General features: G+C 39.0%; 1 protein-coding gene across 6 annotated transcripts in view; it reads right to left on the bottom strand.

The window, feature by feature from the left end:
- Positions 1-22,691, bottom strand: part of chd5 (chromodomain helicase DNA binding protein 5) — a 47,996-nt gene that overhangs the window by 18,258 nt on the left and 7,047 nt on the right. For all 6 annotated transcript variants that reach the window (XM_058373947.1, XM_058373950.1, XM_058373945.1 and 3 more), the window contains exons 2-15: positions 15,011-15,159; positions 10,874-11,056; positions 9,628-9,746; positions 8,461-8,702; positions 7,520-7,632; positions 7,283-7,409; positions 6,906-7,072; positions 3,447-3,665; positions 2,659-2,865; positions 1,646-1,857; positions 1,408-1,539; positions 1,217-1,325; positions 533-724; positions 61-261 (exon numbers count right to left, since the gene is read on the bottom strand). In XM_058373947.1, the coding sequence (XP_058229930.1) occupies positions 61-261; positions 533-724; positions 1,217-1,325; positions 1,408-1,539; positions 1,646-1,857; positions 2,659-2,865; positions 3,447-3,665; positions 6,906-7,072; positions 7,283-7,409; positions 7,520-7,632; positions 8,461-8,702; positions 9,628-9,746; positions 10,874-11,056; positions 15,011-15,159 (2,372 nt within the window). The remainder of the gene's footprint in view (positions 1-60; positions 262-532; positions 725-1,216; positions 1,326-1,407; positions 1,540-1,645; positions 1,858-2,658; positions 2,866-3,446; positions 3,666-6,905; positions 7,073-7,282; positions 7,410-7,519; positions 7,633-8,460; positions 8,703-9,627; positions 9,747-10,873; positions 11,057-15,010; positions 15,160-22,691) is intronic.

Here is a 22,691-nt window from a genome sequence, read left to right as displayed (position 1 = left end):
GAGAGTGAGCAAACCTTTGCACTCAACTGTATCCCACATGGACTAATGCGTATTTTCTACCTTCATGCGGAAAACTTTGCGTCCTGATTTGACAGCGCTGTCCTCGAACGTGAACTCGTTCTCACGTATCACGGCCCGGCTGTCTTTATCGCCCGTGTACGTCACCACGTAAAAATCCGGAGCCCACATCTCAAACTCTCGCTCCCAGTTAATGATGGTGGACAACGGAGCGCTGACCAGGAACGGGCCTTTAGAGTGACCCTGTAGAGAGAGAGAGAGAGAGAGAGAGAGAGAGAGAGAGAGAACCATCATCAATGTCAAAGCAAAAATGAACCTCTTAAAGATATACATTAGTCCATATATGCAAATGAAGCAACTGAAATGTGCATTCATTTGCATATATGCATAATGCGCATTAATTACAATTTTTACAACTCATGGATTTCACTCAGTCGATTTCAGAGTTTCTGTTTAGCTAATTATTTTTCCTATTTTTTTTTATTGATTACTGAGAGGATTTAGCAGCTCTCACCTCTTTGTAGAGCGAGTACAGGAACACTATCGTCTGCACCGTCTTGCCCAGTCCCATCTCATCAGCCAGGATGGTATCGGTTCCCTGAGCCCAGGAGAAGCGCAGCCAGTTCAGACCCTCCAGCTGGTACGGGTGCAGAGTTCCTCCTGTAGCATCGATGTACCATGGCTGCTGCTCAAATTTAACTGTGGGCTACGGACAAACACACACAAAAGATTACTTCAGAAGATAATACAATACATGCTTTCAGACTATTTTCATAGCCAATACATGGGCTTTTCTTTTAAACAAACACACACACACACACACACACACAGACACACACACACAGGATAAAAGGTCCAGAATGAATCCATGTGCACTGTTCTACGCTATTCTAAGCTTTAAAAGCAGATTTAATGTTAATATTATTCATTAATATCAAATTCATTTTATTATTAATATGCAAAATATATATTTTTTTAGAATTTTCCATAATATTTCCCTGCTGTTAAAAGGTGTTTTATTCCGCTTATACCACAACAATTTGACTATAATTATTTTTGGGGTTTTTTGTTTGTTTGTTTGTTTTTTTGGTTATATAAAGAACAATACATTATACTTTTTATCCATTTGTAGTTACGGTACTCTTTATGGAATATCTGAGAAACTGGTTTTAATGGTGAACTTGAGAAATGTGCTTACATCCACAACTGGAGTCTCAGGAGGAGCTTCTCTCCTCTTCACTTCCTCTTTCAGTCTCTTTCCTTTTCTCACCACAAGGGGACGATGGTCTTCACCCAGCATTTGCTCCCTTAAGCAAACATTCACCAGATTATGACGAGTTTTAATGTGCAGTTTATTACATACAGTTTCCTAAATGTTTGTGAGTTTACCGGTGGTCCCAGTAGGCCTGTTTGAAGCTCTCATATTCAGGGACGTCGAAGTCGTCGATCTCCCAGGTGCACTGGTCGTACGGTAAATCTCTCCATTTGATCAGGTAGTGAACGTCTCCGTCTTTGTCGAAACTGCACGCAGACAACACACACTACTGTTTACTGGATTTAACACCCAACATTTATGATGGTCTTTATGTAAAACTGACCATATGTGTTAACTGATCCCTTCTCTAACCTGTGGTTGAGGATCCGATGGATGATTAACCATTCAGGTTTGATCCCATAGCGATAGAAACGCTCCTCCATAGCGGCGTACTGCGGGTCTTTGCTCTTCCTCTTCTCGTTGTTGAGCTCCTCTTCACCTGAGCCGTAGTCGAAGGGCGGAGGCTCGTCCATATCGTTCTTGCGCTGGTAATTCCTGTACATGACCGTGTGATAGAGCTCCAGCTACAAGGCAGGACGAGAGGAAACGGATATGATGTTACAGTACAGAGGGATGAGTGGGTTTAACTAAGCAGTATCATTTTTAGCAATTCTAATGTTCATATTATTGTTAAAATGTTGAATAGTATGAAATAAAAGCCGAAAGATCTGAATAAATGTGAAAGACAAAATTACTAAGAAATGTGTCTGAAATTTTTTATTTTTATTTTAATTAATAACAAATAAATTAATTTATCAAATGTATTTTGGTCATTTTTGGGAGTTCATAATGTACCATTGAATTAATTTCATTATATAATTATGTCACAAAATTCGTTAGAAAATAGGACTTTTTTTTTTTTCAATTTTCAATTAATTAATTTAAGCTGAAAAAAATTAATTTTCAGGTCAACAAATCCTTTCTGGAGACAACAAAGTATGAAAAAATAATTATAAATTTGTTTACAAAAATAATAATACAATATAATAAACATAACTGTGAATATACGCAGTATTACTGTTTTAATCCGAACATGAATTTTTGCAATAAAAAAATTATCAATAAATATATTATGTGTTTTTTTTTTTTTATACAAGAAATAACACGTTTTTGCATTTCCGTTCACATAAATATTTTTTAAGCTTTAAGATTTTATAAATAATGTATTTTGGATATTAAAGCAGAATTTTGATTTTGATTGTGATAAATGGAAAATCACGATTAATGAATTCATACAAACCGGCTCAAAAGACAGAAGCTGATGGTGAAACTATCCATAATGTAATGTTTAAAATAAAAAAAATAGAATAGAATATTGTCATCACCTGTAACTCGCTGACCCAGGAACAGTGCCAGTAGGACAGACCCGCCCACTTCACAAACAGCAGCCTCTCAGGATGACCCTTTAGCGGAGGTTTGACCGGGATGTCCTCCTTTTTACCGTCCTGAGTAGAGAGAGGCTCAGGGGGTAAAGGAGGATCTCCCCACATCCAGTGCAAAATCTTCTGAACTTTCCCTTTAAGAGGGGGGCACTGGGGGAAAAAAACATAATATCCAGGTTACGTTTAACGATTTTGTTTGCATTTATCGAAAAATATGGTCATAAATCATTCGTGTTTCCGATAATTGTGTCACATGCCCTTTTGCATAAAAAAGTAATAAAAAGTATTATGATCTCTGTGTGTGTGTGTGTGTGTGTGTGTGTGACTGAGGGAGTAAGTTAAAAATTCTCCATTTTTTACGTGTTAAATTTGGATTACTGTGCAGATCATTTTTTCCGTTTCAGAGGTGCCAATACTTATGTGGCTGTATTTCAGTCAATCTACAGAAATTAACACTATAGAAGTTACTAGAAGTAGAGTAAATGCAAAAATGTCCCAATGTGTGTGTGTGTTTTCTTTTACTTTAATTATTTGCAAATGATCACATAAAATATTTATAAACTAATATAATTTTTTTGCTATTAATATCTTAACATACACAATTTAGTCTTTTGTGTTGTTGGTCATAAGAATGGAACGTCTAATGGAGATCTTTTGTGCTAAGGGCGCGCAAAATTTTGCACTTATACGCAAATAATTTTCATGTAGTATACAGATGTGTGTTTTCCCACCATGCACCGCGGGCATAGCCACTCTCCGTTGGGGATCTCGGGCAGAGGCGGGTTCAGGCAGTGGATGTGGTAGGAGGAAGGACACGTGTCGCAGCACAGCAGCTCTCCTCCATCCTTACACACTCGACAGAACTCCATGTGGTCGTCTTCTTCCTCTCCTGCAGCATCCTCTTCCTCCTCCTCATCGTCCTTCGCTTCCCACTGAATTCCCTCCTTCTCCTGAGGACAGGAAATCATCAGAATGTAGCTCAAGACTCACACATTCATCACTTACATAGTAAGAGCTCAATTTTTGGAAGGAGTCTACAGTATCAGAGATTTTACAAAATGGTGAAGTTGGACTAGATCCAGCTCCACCCATATGGGTGGAGCTCAACAGAGTCAGGCTAACAATTCAGGGGGTGGAGTCAAACCAGATCCAGCCCCTCCTACCTGGGTGGAGCTCAACAGAGTCAAAAGTTCAGAGGGTGGAGCTACAACTAAGCTAAGCAGAGTTGAGACAAAAAAACAGGGAGGGAGTCAAATCACACCCAGCTCCTCCTACATGGGTGGGGCTCAACAGAGTCAGGCCAAAAGTTTAGGAGGTGGATTTGGACTAGATTCAGCTCCTCCTGCATGGGTGCAGCTTGGGAGAGTTGAGCCAAAACTCCAGAAGGTGAAGTCGGGCCAGCTCCAACTTCTTCTACATGGGGAGAGCTAGGCAGAGTTGAAACAAAAAACAGGGGTGGAGTCAAATCACACCAAGCTCCTCCTACATGAATGGGGCTCAACAGAGTCAGGCGAAAAGTTCAGGGGGTGGAGTCAAACCATACCCAGCTCCTCCTACATGGGCAGAGCTAGGCAGAGTTGAGCCAAAAAAAAACAGGGGTGGAGTCGAACCCCATCCAAGGGGGCCAAGCCAAAATTTATGGGATGGAGTCCGACTAGGTCAAGCTCCTCCTCCTAATCAGAGTTGGACTAGATCCAGCTCCTCTTACATGAGTAGAGCTAGGCAAAGTTAAGCCAAAATTTCAGGGAGTGGAGTCAAACCCCTGCCAGCTCCTGCATGGAAACAGCTGAGCCAAAAGTTCAGAGGGTGGAGTCGGACTAAATTCCGTTCCTCCAACATGGGTAGAATTAAGCCAGAAGTCTATAAGGGTGGAGTGTGTTTCACGTTGGATAATGTGTTGCATCATGCTGTGCAGTGCTGTGTTGGGTTTGTGGTAAGAGTTTAGGTTTAAGGGGTTAGGGTTTCCTTTTGCACTCTCACACTATCATATCTGTGATGTGAAAATTTGGTATAATAAATGCAAGAGTTTTTTCACAAGACATTCAGACATGATGAATATTTCATTACAGACGTCACCCTGAGACAACAACAATTTTTTCAGTAGACCAACACAGCCTACACTGACAGGAAGAAGCAAGTCTTCCTGATATATTTCCAGTTGCCGTGGCACCCAGGCTGCTATTGGTGCTTCAAGTCCTTCTTATTCCCATCACTGCTGCTGGTGCAGTTATCTGAAACTAATTATATGCCGTGCTCCAGAGAATGTCTTTTACGTTTCTATTCCTTTTGCCCCTTGAGGGGAAATACAGTTCAATTTAATTCAATTCAATGTACAAAATGCATTGGAAGTCATGTCGACGAGCTCCCGTTTGAACTAATAGTCACTTTTAAAGAGATTCGCAAACGTAATAAACCTGAAGTAAAATAAATAGCACGTGACATTTTCAGACAACCGGAGATCCAGTGCAATAACAATAATAATTTCCTCAGATGTTTCGGAATAAAAATGAATAGTTTTACCCCAAAATGTAGTATCATACATAAGAAATAAAAAAGCAGGGTGTGCTTTTAGAGGAAATTATTCATTTTAGCAATTTAGCTAAATATTTATTTATTTATTTAATGCTTAAGATTTGATCTGTTTACAGTTACAGTTAATGTTGAAACAAAAATTATTAAATTTGTTACCCAGAAATCCTTCAAGTTCCTATGTTGGAAAACTGACACTGGAGACTCCTTCCATAAAATGGTAGAAAATGTCAACATAACCCCAAACACGCATTTTTCAATCTGTATACAGTGGAACTTCGGCATATGAATGACCTCCCTTAGGAATTAAAATTTTGCAAGAATTTTGCATCAGCATACGTAACATCTTCGGCAACAAACTAAACCAAACGCAGGCTAAGTTGTGCGTACGTCTGGGAGCCATTCAAAACTTGTTAGCGTCAGTGGAAAGCCAAGTGAAGCCAACCGAAGCGAGTTTACCAACTCTACCAATTTTTTTTCAGTCAGCGAAAGCTGTTTCAAAAGAATCAACCCACGATACCAACGTTGCGATCAACGTAGGTGATTTTTCAGGTGTTTTTTTGTTGACAGATTGGTGGTGTGGGTGGTCTGTTCTATTTTTAGCCCAAGCTTGGTGGCACGACTTCCTGTGAGGACCCTTGACATGGAATGCTCATCCTGGGTCAGTTGTAAGCAGCCATACAGTTTACATACGCTTCGTATTGGGAATATTGGTCGTATTTTTGGGTGGCTTGAACGGATTATCTGCATTTATATTATTTCTTATTGGAAAATTCATTTCACAATACAAATTTTCACTCCAGAACAATTCCTATGCCCAGGTTCCACTGTATGGGGAACATCCTCCATATTCCAGCTTTAGGTTTCTTAAACATTTGGTTTATTAAGATAATCTTCTCAAATTTGATGGATTTTGAAGCATGAATATATTCACCAGAAGTAAAACGCTGAAGATGTCTATGCTATAAACGAACTAGACCATGCACAGTCAAATGACTTCACAATGTCACCACCATGAAGCTTTGGAAACTCTTTCAATCTTCTGTTCTAAAAACCTGTTCCCTGATAAGGATCCTCTGAGCTCTTCATTTGGAGGTTTGCAAGAGTGTGTAATTAGAGTAAACATAATAAGACTGTAATAGATAAGTTTTCCTGTTCGCCGTGATAAGCGTTTTTTTTTTTTTCAAGACATGCAAAAGCTTAAAAAAATCAGGAGTGTGGTTATAATTTGTGTCATGGAATAAAGCCTTAAAATCTCTCGAGCTCGTGTTAAACACAGACCTTATTTCAAGGCAATCAACCCATTCAAAAAAAAACCCACTGACGTCAGTATGATGGTAAAATGTGAAACGTTTCCAGGTTTTAGGACTCATTCCTGCACCACTAGTTTTCCTTTTCCTGCTATTAAAATGTAAATGTTTTTTAACGTAATCTCAACCTTGGAAGCACAATTTGAAAAGCAGTGAAAGCTGCTGTTCATTTTTAGTGAAAGCTGCTGATTTATAGCTATAGAGCATGAAGCAACCAAAGTAGGCGGAGCTAAGAGTGTATCAATGATAAGCAAGGCATTAATAGTAATAATTAATAGAAGTGAAGCTCTTTTTTGGTTTTTACAGCAGTATTTAGTGCTACAGTGCAATAGACAGATGAAATTAACTCACGCAGTGAGGGCAGCTCCATCTACCCTCAGGGGCCTTCTCCAGCTCAGGCTCGAGACACACGAGGTGATAGGCCCGGGGGCAGGTGTCACACAGAATGATCTCACCGCCCTGCTGACACACCTCACAGTAGTCCTGATGGTCCGTCTCGTAGCCGTCTCCGTCCTCTCCTTCACCCAGAAGGAAAAAAAAACAAGAGTAGAGAGATGTGATCAAAACGAGAAGAGAGCATTCAGAGAAGCTGAAAGAGAAATTAGAGTGAGAGTGATCTTTAACAAATCATTGTCACAAGCATGTCCTCATCACCTACATCCTTTCTCAAAGGTGAGCTCTCTTTAACTTTAGGCTTTCTTAAAGCATAAAAAAAATCCTTTCTTTACTTTTCCTCTTTTTGCGTCCTCGCTTCGGTTTCTTCTTGGGAACCCCCGAGGCGTCGGAGCGAACGGAGGCACTGTGGATGCTGATGTCATCAAAGTCAGAGAAGTCGTCTAAGAAATCATCCTCGCTCTGTCAGGAAAAAGAAACTTCTTAAGAACGGAGAACGGTGAGCGCATGAAGTAAATTTTAAGTTTTAAAGAAAAGATTCCATAAAAATGACTGCACAAGGCCACTCGTACCGAGGAGGCTTTTTTCCTCTTGCTGCTTTGGCCTGCCTTCAATTTGGGCTTCTTGGCTTTTGCTTTCTTTTTCGTGTCCTTTGGCTGCTTGCTCTTCTTCCTTGCACTCGGCCCTGCGACGCCGTAAAAAGGCGTTTAATGCATCGCTTAAACATCCAGACACGTTATACCGCAGTGTAATTAAAAAATATTAAAAAATAAATTATGAGTGCCTGGAAATAAAAGGTGATTTTAAATGTGTAAATTAAATGGGCGTCATGTATTGTACTGTATTGTGTTTTTTAATTGAAATAATGTATTTCTTCAGTCCAAGATATTTTGTCCAAGATCAAGCCATCTGTCATAAACAAACAAAAAAAAAAAATACAAATTTGGTGATGGAAATATGATAACAAATAATTGAAATAAAATCCTTGTGTAATCCACAGTTTTCATAAAATAAATGGTGAAAAAGAAAAAAAAAAATGTATTATTTTTTCAACCACTGGACAGTGCCAAATTTAAATAAATTAAATAACATTATTAAGAAATAATTCTTTTTTTTTTTAAGAATTAAGAATTTTACATCCAGCGAATGTTTTATTCCTTTTTTTAAACCACTGCAATTTGCAAAAACAATTTTATCTGTTTATATCTATCCTGGTGAACGTTCTCAAGCTACTTCCTGTTATCGCACCTCACATTATAGCATCTATAAACCGTCGTCCCATTAGCAGGCTCTCTGTTTTTCTATCACTAAATTAATAAGAAAATAAAAAGTGATGTTATGAAGAAACCATAAAGCCTACTTCACTTCTAAGTGCTGACACTGGAAACACTGGTTGAAACAATAACGTATTAAAACCAGGTCATGAATAGAAATCTGTGATTTGAATTTCTAGAACGTTCCTCAACCTCAACAGTTCAATTTAAATAAATAGTAGGAAGACAAATATCCTCACCCTTGCCCTCTTTGGTTTTGGCTTTTTTGACCTGCCCTGTTGGAGAGAGCTGCTGGACGCTGCTGATGGAGATCGAAGGCGTGATGTTGACCGTCTCCACTGCGGCCGCCACCGCAGCGGCTACGGCCGTCGCCGAACTGCCTTTAAACGGGTTGTTGGCGCTGAACTCCCGCCATTTAGCGCCTAACACCGTCATCATCTTGGACATGGGGATTTTGGGGTTTTTCTTGGCGATGAGAGGCCTAAATATCAGGTAAAAAAAATATAGAAAAAGGACAAATACAATAGTGGAAAAAAACATATTTAATAATGAGCATCGGCAAAAACTAATCCTTAAAAACACAACTCAAAATTGATTTTTAATTGATCACCCTTTTACATACAATTTTCTGAAATGGAAATCAACTTACGGGACATTTTCAATCAGTTGAAACTAATGAATGATGTTCAGGCTGTGAGTCTGACCTAAAATGAGTCTGTTGGCTTTCAGTGTGTTTAGGACGTGTGTTTTTCCCTCTGCTGGAGAACCTTACACAGAATTTTACTGGTTGAAGATCACATCTGAGCTATTTTTTAGATGCACAAGCACTTGGGGCATCTCAGAGAGCAGAAATGGGTTTGAGATCAACATTTACTTTGAAGATAAATTTTTGTCCCCAAATTGGTCTTGTTGCTTGATAAAAAACTTTATGGTTAGTATAAATACAGTTAAACTTTAACAAACTATGATCTTTGTATATTATCCAGGAATCAAAACATACTGCGTTTATTAGACTACACAACAAGGACTGGAGCTCAAATAAGATCAGCTAGCAGTCGATGCTAAGTGCAATTCCAGTGTAATGCTGGTTATATTGAGTCTTTATTAGTCATATGTCAAGGCATCTGAGGTAAATGTCAACATTCCTGATAATTACGTGTCATTTTTTAGTGTCATTGTGTGACACTTTATAACTTTTGAATAAAAGACCTGCACTAACCAGACCTAGTTGCTAGCTAGTTTACAGTCAGTGTTCATATTTCCTGTTGCCAGGCAACAGTGATCTTACTACCAGTTAACCAGCTGAATAGTGAATGCATTGTCTTTTTTAAGTCCCTAAGAAAACAGTGACCTTCATATAAATTCTAGCATGTGTGAGGATGAAATGAAGCTTCATGCAAGAGAACCTGAGGAACTGGCTGAAGGCCTTGTAGTTGGTGATGGTTTTGTAATCGTCCTCAGAGAAGGCGTACTGGACGTCCTCGAGACCCCACTCCTCCATCAGCTGACTCGAAGATTTGGGTTCCTGGAGGACAAAAGAGGAAGGCTCTTAACAGGAATTGGGAATGTGTCATACCACAACACATCCGTCAAACCGCAGTCTGTTTCTAGCTTCACATTTTATCAAGAAAGGGAGGTGAAGGAACAGGAAATGGTGCGAGTGCTGAATGTATTTGGTTTAAATTGGTTGGAGTGATTTTATTAGGCCATGTTAAGCCTGTAATGTATTCCACAGAGCTGTTAAAGTCGTCATAATTGGTTTGAAATTCCTGCTGCAACTCTAATCCCTGGTTTAAAATAACCCTTAGTTCTATTTCTACAGTAACAGCTAACTCAAATAAAGGGTTTAACGCTTTTTACCAGTCCACTGACATTATCGACTCATGGGACATTTTCAATCAGTGTAAACAAATGAATGATGTTCAGGCTGTGAGTCTGATATAAAACGAGTCTGTCGGCTTTCACTGTGTTTTAGACGTGTGTTTCTCCCTCTGTTGGAGAACCTTACACAGAAATTTACTAGTTCAAGTTCATATTCAAGCTGCTTTTTAGATAAACAAGCACTTGGGGCATCTCAGAGAGCAGAAATGGGTTTGAGATCAACATTTACTTAGAAGACACAGACATTTGTGTGGAATAAAAATAACACATTTTGATTTTTTCTATAACTTTCCTATGAATATTTTCCCCTAGTAGGCCACATAAATGCAGAAATATTTAAGAAAACCTACAGATTCCTAAAGCTCTGAGTGTCTACTTTCATATGAGCTTCATATTAACCACCACTGTGGAGTGGAACATGACAAAGACATTCAATCATCACCATGGACACAACAAAAAACAGGCACAAATTCCATATATTTCGCCTCTGGGAAAAAGAGTTAAGTGCAAATTGTTCACATTTAAACAAAGAAATATCTCATTTTTTATGTAAATGCCTGCTTTAATATTTTTGCATTAGCAGAAGGAGACTCCAGGGTTAGCACTTCAATTATAAAAATCCTTCAATAATTAAAAATGTGAAATTGTCGGCACAATTCTGTGTTATACGTTTGCTATTCCATATTTCACATCACTTGCCTATGAATAATATTTATGACATATTACAGTATAATGTAAACACTAATTAATAAAACAAATAAAACAATCTACCTTCATATTTCCATCGTCGTCATCGTCGTCGTCGTCATCGTCCCTCTTCTTCCATTTGCCCTTCTTCTCCTTCTTTTCTCTGGGCTTCTTCTTTTTCTTCTTCAGCAGGCCGTAGCTGCTGCTCTCGCTCCCGGAGCACTGGTCCTCCCTGTCCGTCACATCCTCGTGCTCGCTGGAGCCACCCTGAGCATCAAAGCATACACTGAACTGACAGTGACACTGTTTTCATTCTGTTGAAACTATCCGATGGTCAGACTGGTTCAAGCTGACAGGAAGTAGGTCAGATTTTCAGTCTGCACAACCGAGGTGGGCAGAAAAGCATCTCAAGAACATGTCGAAACATGGTGGTGGATGAGCTAAATCAGAAGAAGACCACATCTGGTTTAATCAGTCTGGATAGCTGAAGACTGGAAAAACATTTTTGAGCATTTTGAGATACATGACAGTTGTAAAGAGTGGCTATTTGAGCTACTGTAGCCTTTCTGTTTGCTCATACCAGTCTGACCATTCTCTCCAGACCTCTCTCATCGTCTCATCAAAGCTTTTCCATCTGCTCATTGGATGTTTTTAGTTTTTCACACCATTCTGGTGTGTAAAATCGGCAACAGAAGAAGAAAAAGCATTTCTTTTTGTCACTTATACATTACAGCACAGTGAAATTCTTTCTTCACATATCCCAACTTCGGAAGTTGGGGTCAGAGAGAAAGGTCGGCCACCCTGAAGGGGAAAGGGGTTAAGGGCCTTGCTTAGGGGCCCAACAATGGCAGCTTGGCAGTGCTGGAACTTGAACCCTGATCTCAAATGCTCAAACTGCCAACAACCATGCCGCAATCAAGCTTACTGAGATCAGGGATCATATTTTCAGACTCTCTAGATAAAATGATCACTGAGTTCATATCTCCAGGCTTGGAGGTTCGAATCCTGTGTGTTTAGAGCTTGAATGTTTTTCCTGTGCTTTAGAGGAGTTTCCTCAGGTTTTCTCCCCCTGTCCAAAGACATGCCTCTTGTAGGCTGACTGACATCTCTAAATTTGTCTATAGTGTGTGAATGGGTGTGTGATTGTGTCCTGTGATGACCCTGTGTAGGCTAATCAGTACAGAAAATGGAAGGATTACATTAATAATAGGGAAAAATAATCAGTTCAGACTAACAGCAGGTTTGTAGGTACGATGTGTACATCATGAACGCACTCCAGCACCATTGCTCTGCTTTATTATTTATTAGCTTCATATTAATCAGAATTACTAGAGACGTACTTGCTTATAAATAGTACTTGTGTTGCATGACAAAGATACACCTGTCATTGCTTATCAGCATTTCTATCATTCTCTAATGAGATAAATCTGTTTGTATTGTTGATTTTTTAATAAACCATTTAAAAATAAATAAAATAAAGACGCGGCTGAAAGGCTACAATCACTACAATAAACCCTGCTGGTCTAAAAACACTGAAAGCTTATGACCATGTGAATGGTATGTGTGTGTGTGTGTTTAGAAACGCAGCCTGTTGCACATTTGCTGGCTTTCAGATGCACATTTCAGAGGCAGAAACAGAGAAAAGGCTGCGATGCCGCAGAGCTGTAGGACCGTCCGCCATAGTTGCCATAGTAACTCTCTCTCTCTCCTCCGCTACTGCGGCAGCCAATGAGAGCGCGCCACTCGATCAGGCGCGTTTGCATAACGAGCTCGTTTCGCAGAGGATGCAGCGGCTGCGCTCTGAGGGGCAGTCTAGACAAATCTCATTTACACACCCACCGAGAAAGAGAGAGAGAAAGAGAGAGAGAGAGGGAGAGAGAGAGAATGAGAATGAGAAAGAAAGTGATAGAAAAGCGAGAATAAGAGATGGAGAAAACAGGCATGAAAGAAAAGGAAAAGCGCAGACAGAATGAAATATTAACCCGCAATTTTATTATTCTTTAATATCCAGATACAATTAGAACCCAATCTCTGTTTGTTATGCTAAATGGAGGAAACAGCAAATGGAGAATTGAAAATTAAAATTGATAATGGAGGAGAGAGAGAGAGAGAGAGAGAGAGAGAAGGAAGGAAAGATTCAGAGAGAATAATAAAAAGCAGTTGAAAGAGACTAGCAAGAGAATAAGGATTAAAAAATAAACAGAAAGAAAAGGAAGAGGAGTGAAAGTAAAAAAAAAAAAAGAAAGAGGAAGTCAGGGGGAAGAAATTAGAAATTCCTGAGAATTACAGATACCTCTGGAAATACTGGCACCTTTTAGAGGTAATGTAACAAATTAGCGAAAGAAATAATTGTATGAAATAAACGTTAGACTTTAATGGTTTTTATTTCTCACTCCAATAACTCTGCAAAGGAAGCGAAAAAAGTGCTGGAAGAATTAAAGGGGAATTACAGTTAAACCCAAAATTAGGAGGAAAAATATTTGTTTAAATTAATCGATACGCTGAAGCGTGAAGCTTTTCTACTCAAACAGCTGAACAAATATTTTACAGAATTCTCATGTGAACCTCTCGAAATGTTCTCGAAATGTAATCAAGATATACGATAATATGAGCCTGTGCAGGTGAAAAATCTTTAAACTCATTAACCAGCACAGATCACAAAGCTTTTCATTTCCAAAGATGACACAGTTTTGTCGATTCATATATTTTGATCGGGATTCAAGATCAATAATCAAGACGCCACACATCTATAACTGGCTGCTTGGCAGATTGCTAAAGAAGCTCTTCGGGAGAGAGAGACGCACTCACGAATTCAGCTCCTTCTATTCAGCAAAGCCTCATTCAGGCTCGAATCATGCGTCATGTTCGGAGCAAATCCCTATCAAAATCATCCTGGACGTAAACACCATCTGTACGAGTTGGTTAAAAAGAAAAAGGGGGAGGCAAAAAACAAGGAACCTATATAAGTAGACAAGGAAAAAACAACAAATGTGCAGGTGCATGAGCTCTTACTGTATAAATAAGAAGATGTTTTCGAATAAAACCTGAGTGCGAGGTGGTTACGAATTGAACAACGGTGCGTTCTTAACCTTAATTATAAATGAAATCAATGCAGGATCTTTTATTTATTTATTTTTTATTTCAGTTGTAGGATGTTAGTCACGTTTACACAAACCATCGGTCTGATCTGAGGCGCATGCACAAACCTGAAACGTATAAATGAGCTTTGGCAACTGCATCCAGGAGAGCCTCCATCCTTCATAGACAGACACATGGAGCTGTTATTCTCTCCAGGAAAAGGCTTGACCAAACTTTAACCCTAAGACTGCCAATAATTTTGAAAACTGTGAATATCGTACAGTAGCATGTTTATGTCTTTATATTATATACAGCCATTTTTTTTTTTTGCTCATTCTAGGAAAGGGTGCCAAAACTATTCCAAGGGAGTAGAATAGAGTAGAGAAAACAGCAAGAGGTTTTGGAGACATAATCAAGAGTGAACAATGTCTCTCTCTCAGTAAGAAGAAGAAGAACAAAAAAGGGAGATGTTTGGTGTGACTCATATTTCATTCCCTCTGCAAAATGATATCAGACACCAAATGGGGTTTGATTTGTACGATGTGAAAATGTCATTGGCAAAAAAAAAGATCTTTCTCTGAGCAACAAGAGAGAGAGAGAGAGAAGAGTGGAAAGACTAAACAGATGGAGAGAGGAGGTGGGGAAAGAAAAGAGGAATCCCTTCATTATGTCATGCGGAGAACAGGAATGTGAGCCACTGACCGACTGACCCACCTGACACACACACACACACACACACACACACACACACATGCACCACACATAGAAATCTTCCACACAGCTTTAAAGTCATAGAAATGCACATAAAGACCAGAATTTAAATTAAAATAAAATTAAAATTAAATATAAGATAGGGTCGTTTTTCACAATTAATTTATTCAGTCGATTGCTAATATTCTCGCAATAGTTATATATTATATAAAAATAAACAAACAAACAAACATATATAAATAAATAAATGACATTTTTTCAGTATACAGAAATCCAATAATTATCAATATTTTTGAAAAAAAAAATATATAAATAAATAATATAATAAATAAAAATAAATAAAAATAAAAATCTCCTTTATGGCCCTGATTACTAATTATTCATAAATCAGCTATAAAGCTGGAACAACAACGACACCAAAAAAACCGTTACCTCCTTCATCTTCTTTTTCACTTTGGGCATCCTGCCCTCCTTCTGCTTGCTGGGTTTCTTCTTCTTCGGCTTGAGCGACTCGTCTTCGGAGAAGAATCGCTCCAGAGGCGAGAGCGGCACGCGGACGTGTTCCGTCTCCTCATCCTCATCTGCACACACAGAACGGAATAAGCACACAAACACAATGTTGTGAAGCTGACAAGATTTCTCTGCGTTTTCCCCCAAAATACAGACGCTCAGTCTGCGATTAAAGACTCTCCTGATGTCAAATTATTAAGCATTTACTCTACAGTAAGATTCTAATATTTGATCCGGAGGAACGTGGGAATGAATTCTGGTACATAATGGATTGATAATGCAATTTAAATAAAGAACATAACACTGTGTTTTCTTTATTTCTTTCGTACCACAAAAAATACCAACATTTATTCACCGACCAGGCATAACATTATGACCACCTGCCTAATATTGTGTTGGTCGCCCTTTTGCTGACCCGTCCTGCACTGTGTATCCTGACCCCTTTCTATCAGAACCAGAATTAACTTCTTCAGCAGTTTGTCCAATAGTAGCCCGTCTGTTGGATCGGATCACACGGGCCAGCCTTCTCTCCCCACACACATCAATGAGCCTTGACTGCCCATCACCCTGTCGCCGGTTCACCACTGTTCCTTTGTTGGACCACTTTTGATAGATACTGACCACTGCAGACCGGGAACACCCCACAAGAGCTGCAGTTTTGGAGATGCTCTGATCCAGTGATCTAGCCATCACAAATTGGACTTTGTCAAACTCACTCAAATCCTTACGCTTCCTGCTTCTAACACATCAACTTTGAGGACAAAATGTTGACTTGCTGCCTAATATATCCCACCCACTAACAGGTGCCATGATGAGGAGGTCATCAGTGTTATTCACTTCACCTCTAACTGGTCATAATTTTATGCCTGATTGGTGTATATTTGCATTTACTAAAGAGCGATACGTATTTTTTGCACTTTTAATTTAATTTAATAACAGGAAATAACTTCTTTCACTGACATTCAATTCAATTTCATTTGTATAGCGTTTTAACAATGGACACTGTCTCAAAGCAGCTTTACAGAACATAAGAAATATAGTTCAAGATTAATATTAGACTTATAGTTAAATTTATTTGTATTAATCACTAATCCCTAATGAGCAAGCCTGAGGAGGCTGTGGCGAGGAAAAAACTCCCTTAGATGTGACTTTATATACTATAGCAGACGTGACTTTATACATCATAGCAGCTATAAACGCTCTTTCCCTCACCAGCCTCCAATGCGGCTTGTGATGATACCAAACAAATGCAAAGAGTGACTGGAAAACTTAAAGAAACCTCAAAGCACTAGCACTAAACTCTGCTTTCATGAAAGAAGCCAAATCAATGAAATAAACATCCCCTTACAGAAATCTCCACCAGAGGAATGTTTAGAATAATTCGGGATGTTTGACGGTGTGTTTTTATCGCGCTTGTCTGCCCGTAAAAATACTAGAAACACTTCTACTATCTGATTCTAAGCTTAATCTGGGCTGTCAATCATTCTGTGCGTCGACATGGCAACACACAGCGCTCTATCAAGCTGTGGTTTCTTTAGGAACTTAGGATTTGGCCGTATTGTGTCTGAAATGTCAGTTACATAGACGTGGCAAATGTGTTGTTAGGGGATGTGATAGCTTCGTGGACTACTGATTAGATGGTTTGAATCCCAGGTTCAACAAGCTGCCACTATTGGGCCCCTGAGCAAGGCCCTTAACCCTCAATTTCTCAGTTGTGTAATATAACATAATATTGCCAGAAACATAAATGTACCGAATATCAGCACAGCCGTGATTGCCTGCAGCCTCGTCCCTACGCCTATGCCGATATTCAGCTTCTATCCGTGTTAGACATAACACACAGAGACATCAAGCACACTCTTATATTCTCCAGGGTAGGCGTCACCAAATATTAACCCTATGAGTGCCAATCATTTTGAAAATAATATACACCAATCTCACATAAAATTATGACCACCTGCCTAATATTATGTTGGTCCCCTTTTGCTGTCAAAACAGCCCTGGCATGGAATCCACTAGATCCCTGAAGGTGTGCTGTGGTACCTGGAACCAAGATGTTAGCAGCAGATCCTTTCCACTGGGGCCCTCTCAACTTACACGACTTAAAGGATACATTCGATAGATTCTGACCACTGCAGACCGGGAACACCCAACAAGAGCTGCAGTTTTGGAGATGCTCTGATCCAGTGGTCTAGCCATCACAATTTGGCCCTTCGTCAAACTCGCTCAAATCCTTACGCTTGTCCATTTTTCCTGCTTCTAACATCAAAGCTGAGTGTAGAATAGAGTAGAGAAAACTGCGAGAGGATGTGAAGTCATAATCAAGAGCAAATAAAATAAAGAAATTAAAAGATATTGGGTGTGACTCATATTTCATTTCCTCTGCCAAAGGATATCAGACACCAAATGGTTGATTTGTACGATTTGGAAAATGTCATTGGCTAATCTGTTTCAGAAATCTGGCTACGGTGATATTGTGATAGTGGTGGGGTTTCAGAAAATATAAGGAAGTCGTTTAGTCATTTTTAAACCACAGTGACCGTGGCCGGGATAAAAGATGTGAGGATGTGGTAGCTTTAGTGGTTACGGTGTTGGATTACTGATCAGAAGGTTGCGAGTTTAAATCCCAGATCCATCAAGCTGCCACTGGGGGGTCCTTGAGCAAGGCCCTTAACCCTCAATTGCTCAGCTGTGAAAAATGAGATAAAATGTAAGTTGCTCTGGATAAGGACGTCTCCCAAATGTAAATGTAGATGACCTGAATAGAAAAGAACGAAGGTGTCGTGTGATCCGTCCTCTGAGTGGAAGTGAATTCAATTTATTTCTATAGCGTTTTAATCAACGGACATTGTCTCAAAGCAGCTTTACAGAAATACAGAATACAAATGATCAAGTTTAAGTTGACATTTATCCCTAATGAGCAAGCCTGAGGTGATGGTGGTGAGGAAAAACTCCCTGAGATGATATGAGGGAGAAACCTTGAGAGGAACCAGGCTCAGAAGGGAACCTCATCCTCATTTAGTGACACTGGACAGTAAATAACGTAAATGGAAATAATGTCCTTTCTACAACAGTTTATATTCATCTATGTGGCTATTTACGTGTTCTCCGGATTCTATAGTCTCTCGCTTGTGTTCCCCGGGTCTACTCTACGGTTACGGATTATTCCTGGTTGCTGTTGTCCAATACAAAACAATACAATACGCTCCTATGTTAATGTTAATGAACGCAGCCTTTCTTTGTCCCAGCATGCTTCATATCCGCCCTGTTGTCTCCATGAGCGTGTCACATGACCTCACGCTCTCACATCTCACACATCAGCACTGAACACCGAGGAAGATCCTCATGCAGGTGAAAAGGGTTGATATCCAGACGGTGTTATTTTAGACTATAAGAAGTTAAAAAAAAACAACAAGAAACTATCCAAGAACAGCGTTTTCCATTTTTCTAAGAATCTAGGCCTGGTTTTATTAACAGTGTTTATTCTGCTAATAATTGAAATAAAGATGAGATTCTTTTAACTACATTTCACACTTGTACAGCTGTAAAATCAAAAGAAATGGCCTGTGGCGATGAGACTTGCATTGCTAAGTAATGAATAGAGCAGCAGGGTTAAGAGACGGTAATGATGGAGAAGAAGTGCATCTCTCTCTCTCTCTCTCTCTCTCTCTCACTCTCTTAATGTTTCTGCTCAGGCGGTAGGCCATGAAATACGCAGCATGTCTCAAATCCTGCACTGCACCCTGAGGGAACCGAGGAGAAAAGGGGCTTTCTGTATCTCCTGCATGCTATCCTTAAAATCCACTTAACCTCCATTTAACCGCTCCGTGAGAGGGCATTCGAGGGTTTTTTTTGCTTTTCTGTGCGGACGCTTCTGCGCTTCATGCCGGATTCACGGAGAGTTCGCTAAAGCGCCCAGGCTCGATGAAGCGAGTGCATGTGCGTGATGGTCGTGGTGTTCACTGTTTAACAATGGAAGCCCCGTTGCTAACGGTTATTAAGGAAAACACACAGACGAAAAGCTGTCATGTTCTTGCAGATCCTCCGAAAAGAGATAGAGGCAAAATAGATCCCATTTTTTCGCTGTTTTTTTTCTTTTCTTCCTGATATCAGAGCTCTGAGTATCAGCTGATACCGGATATCCTTCCTCGAGATATCTGAGGCGACTTCCTGCGAGGTTCTGTTGTTGTGTTAAGGTTCGTGTTTCCTGTTTTCACCTGGAGAGGTGACGGAACGGCGTAGGATATCGAACGTAAATTTTAATCGCTGCAATACGGAGAAGCGGGAAAAAATGTATACAAGCTTTAACGTGAAAAAATATAACGCGGAAAAAATATTACTAAATGTATATAAACCGCAAAGTCGTATTTGAGTCACATTAAGGTGCTCAAAGTGGTCATCATTAGCATCCAGACACTTTTGATTTCAGTGAATTGCTATATGAACATCTGGAATCCGTGCCATTGTTAGTGGTGTTGGTGGTTCTGCTCCAAACACATGTCACTGCTGTCGCTGAACTTCACACAGATTTACAATACCACTTCAAAATCCTCTTGTGTTGCTCGAAAGTCAAGTACACCTCCGCCATTTTCTTTAGCTGTCCTCTGACATGATCTCATCGAGGATGGTGCGACTACTGACATCTTTACAGGAAATATAATACTACACATTGCTGCCATAATTCAATTCCAGCTCTAAAAAAGGGCGGAGATAACAATTGTTGAAGTGTGTATACATTTTTTTTGGGCCCCTTTGTAATAAAATACTCAATATTTAGCTAAAAATTTTAAGCGTAACTTCCCAAACTTCCTGTTTCAGCCTACATTTAAAGACTCTATCATGTAGAAATCAACAGACAGGATTGCAACATGAGACATTAAAACATGTTTTACATAAAAAGCACCAAATTTCGAGCATTTCTCTATATTCTAGTATCTGTTGCTGATCATAGCTCCTGCAAGAATTTCCTTCAGGTTCTCATAAGATTGAAGGAACAATACAAATTTTCTAGCAATAATATTTCAAGGGAGAAAAATCATAATTTTCACATTTTCAGAAAAATGTCACAATACCATGATCGATTGCTGCGTATCAGAGCAGTAATAAAATACCTCATGAACAAAGAAATAATTAAACAACGGTGTTTCTTTTAGAAGAAACTGTCTCTTTCATTGAAGGAGACATCGCAGAACGCATCTGTGGCGTAACAGCTGTAACAGCTGTCTCTCATTATAGCAGTTTTATACAGACATAGTATCATGACTTTTTTCTCTATATGTTGTGACTATTCTTGAAATGTTGAGACTTTTTCATGTAGATATTAAACCCTTTTTTCTGTGTCAAAATATTGAGTTTTTCTCATAATATATATTGCTTTATTATTAAGTAATTTATATTACTTTATTTTAAAAAAATACTTCTTTGCTCATAATGTGCGATATTATGATTTTTTTTCCTAATTATGACAATTAAAGTCTTTAAGACTTAATAATAATAATAATAATAATAATAATAATAATAATAATAATAATAATAATAATAATAATAATAATAGGACTTTATTCTCAAATTCTAAAGTAAATTTTTTAACCTTTTAACCAATAACTTGATTTTTTTCTTGAAATTTTGTGACTTACTTTCTTGGAATATCAAATATTATTTTTGTATTATTCGTTTGTATTTTTGCATTTGTATTAAGATTTTATTCTCGAATATTCTGATTTTATTTTTGTGCGTTTTTCGTGTTTTATATATATATATTTCGTTATATAGGTTTTCTTCAAAAATGAACATTATTAACTTTATTTTGAAAAATATTTCTTGAAATATCGTGACTTTTTCCCTCATGAGATATCATGACATTTTTTCCTCGTCATTAATTACATCTCAAAGCCTCATGATATTTTTCCTCAAAATATTATCACCTTTTTCCTTTTTCTAAAAAATAATCTGACTTTGTTCTTCAAACCTTTAAATCTTAAAAATATTAGCTCTAATAAATAAATAAATAAATATATATATATATATATATATATATATATATATATATATATATATATATATATATAGTAAAATGTTAAGAACAGGAACTTTTTAAGGTTCAACAATTAGCTAAAACCTCCATCTAGAAGATCACTACAGATATTATTCATCATCAATAGCATTTCTATGGCATTTTACAGACCTATTACCTATTCATAGTTATTTAATAAATCTTCAGATATTAAAGCCTGTATGAGTGACCGGTTCAGCCCTGGCCGTTTCTCCTCCTACTACCACTGCTCCAGTGAACCGTATATGCAACAGAACCCAAAAAATGTATACACACTTCAGCAGTTGTTACCACTAGCCTTTTTTTTAACTGGAATTGAATTATGGCAGCAATGTGTAGTATTATGTTTCCTCTAAAGATGTCAGTAGTCGCACCGTCCTCGATGCGAGTATGTGAGAGAGCTAAAGAAAATGTTGGCGGCATGCTTGGTTTGTTTAACAGCAAAACTTCTGACAGGTCACATACACCGATCAAGCATAACATTATGACCACCTGCCTAATATTGTGTTGGTCCCCCTTTTGTTGCCCTGACCCGTCGAGGCGTGGATTCCACTAGATCCCTGAAGGTGTGCTGTGGTATCTGGCACCGAGATGGTAGCAGCAGATCCTTTAAGTCCTGTAAATTGTGAGGTGAGGCCTCCATAGATCAGACTTGTTTGTCCAGCGCATTGCACAGATGCTTGGTTAGATTGAGATCCTGGGAATTTGGAGGTTGAGTCAACACCTCAAACTCATTGTTGTGCTCATCAAGCCATTCCTGAACCATTTTTGCTTTGTGGCACGGCGCATTATCCTGTTGAAAGAGGCCACAGACATCAGGGAATACCGTTTCCATGAAAGGGTGTAGATGGTCTGCAGCAATGCTTAGGTAGGTGGTACGTGTCAAATTAACATCCACATGGATGGCAGGACCCAAGTTTTCCCAGCAGAACATTGCCCAAAGCATGACACTGACTCCAGCGGCTTCCCTTTTTCCCCATAGTGCATCCTGGTGCCATGTGTTCCCCAAGTAAGCGACGCACACGCACCCGGCCATCCACGTGATGTAAAAGAAAACATGATTCATCAGACCAGGACACCTTCTTCTATTGCTCCGTGGTCAAGTTCTGATGCTCACATGCCCATTGTTACTGCTTTCAGCACTGCACAGGGGTCAGTGGTCTAGCCATCACAATTTGGCCCTTGTCAAACTCGCTCAAATCCTTACGCTTGTCCATTTTTCCTGCTTCTAACATCAACTTTGAGGACAAAATGTTGACTTGCTGCCTAATATATCCCACCCACTAACAGGTGCCATGATGAGGAGATCATCAGTGTTACTTACTTCACCGGTCACTGCTCACAATGCTGTGCCTGATCGGTGTACATGACAGCTTTATATATTAGCATGCTTTTTCTAATCTGCCATCGTTTCTATGACAACCACTCCTTCACATCACCAAAGTCGAATAATAAACAGATTTTAAAACTGCGATAAGTTGTGTCCACGGTTTATAAAAGTTTTCCACAATGGCAGGAAAAGTCTTCAGGACAGAGGAGTCTCCTGGTTTC

The sequence above is a fragment of the Hemibagrus wyckioides genome, linkage group LG21 (assembly GCF_019097595.1).
Source record: "Hemibagrus wyckioides isolate EC202008001 linkage group LG21, SWU_Hwy_1.0, whole genome shotgun sequence".
Lineage (NCBI taxonomy): Eukaryota > Metazoa > Chordata > Actinopteri > Siluriformes > Bagridae > Hemibagrus > Hemibagrus wyckioides.
This window is presented reverse-complemented; position numbering and strand designations above follow the sequence as displayed.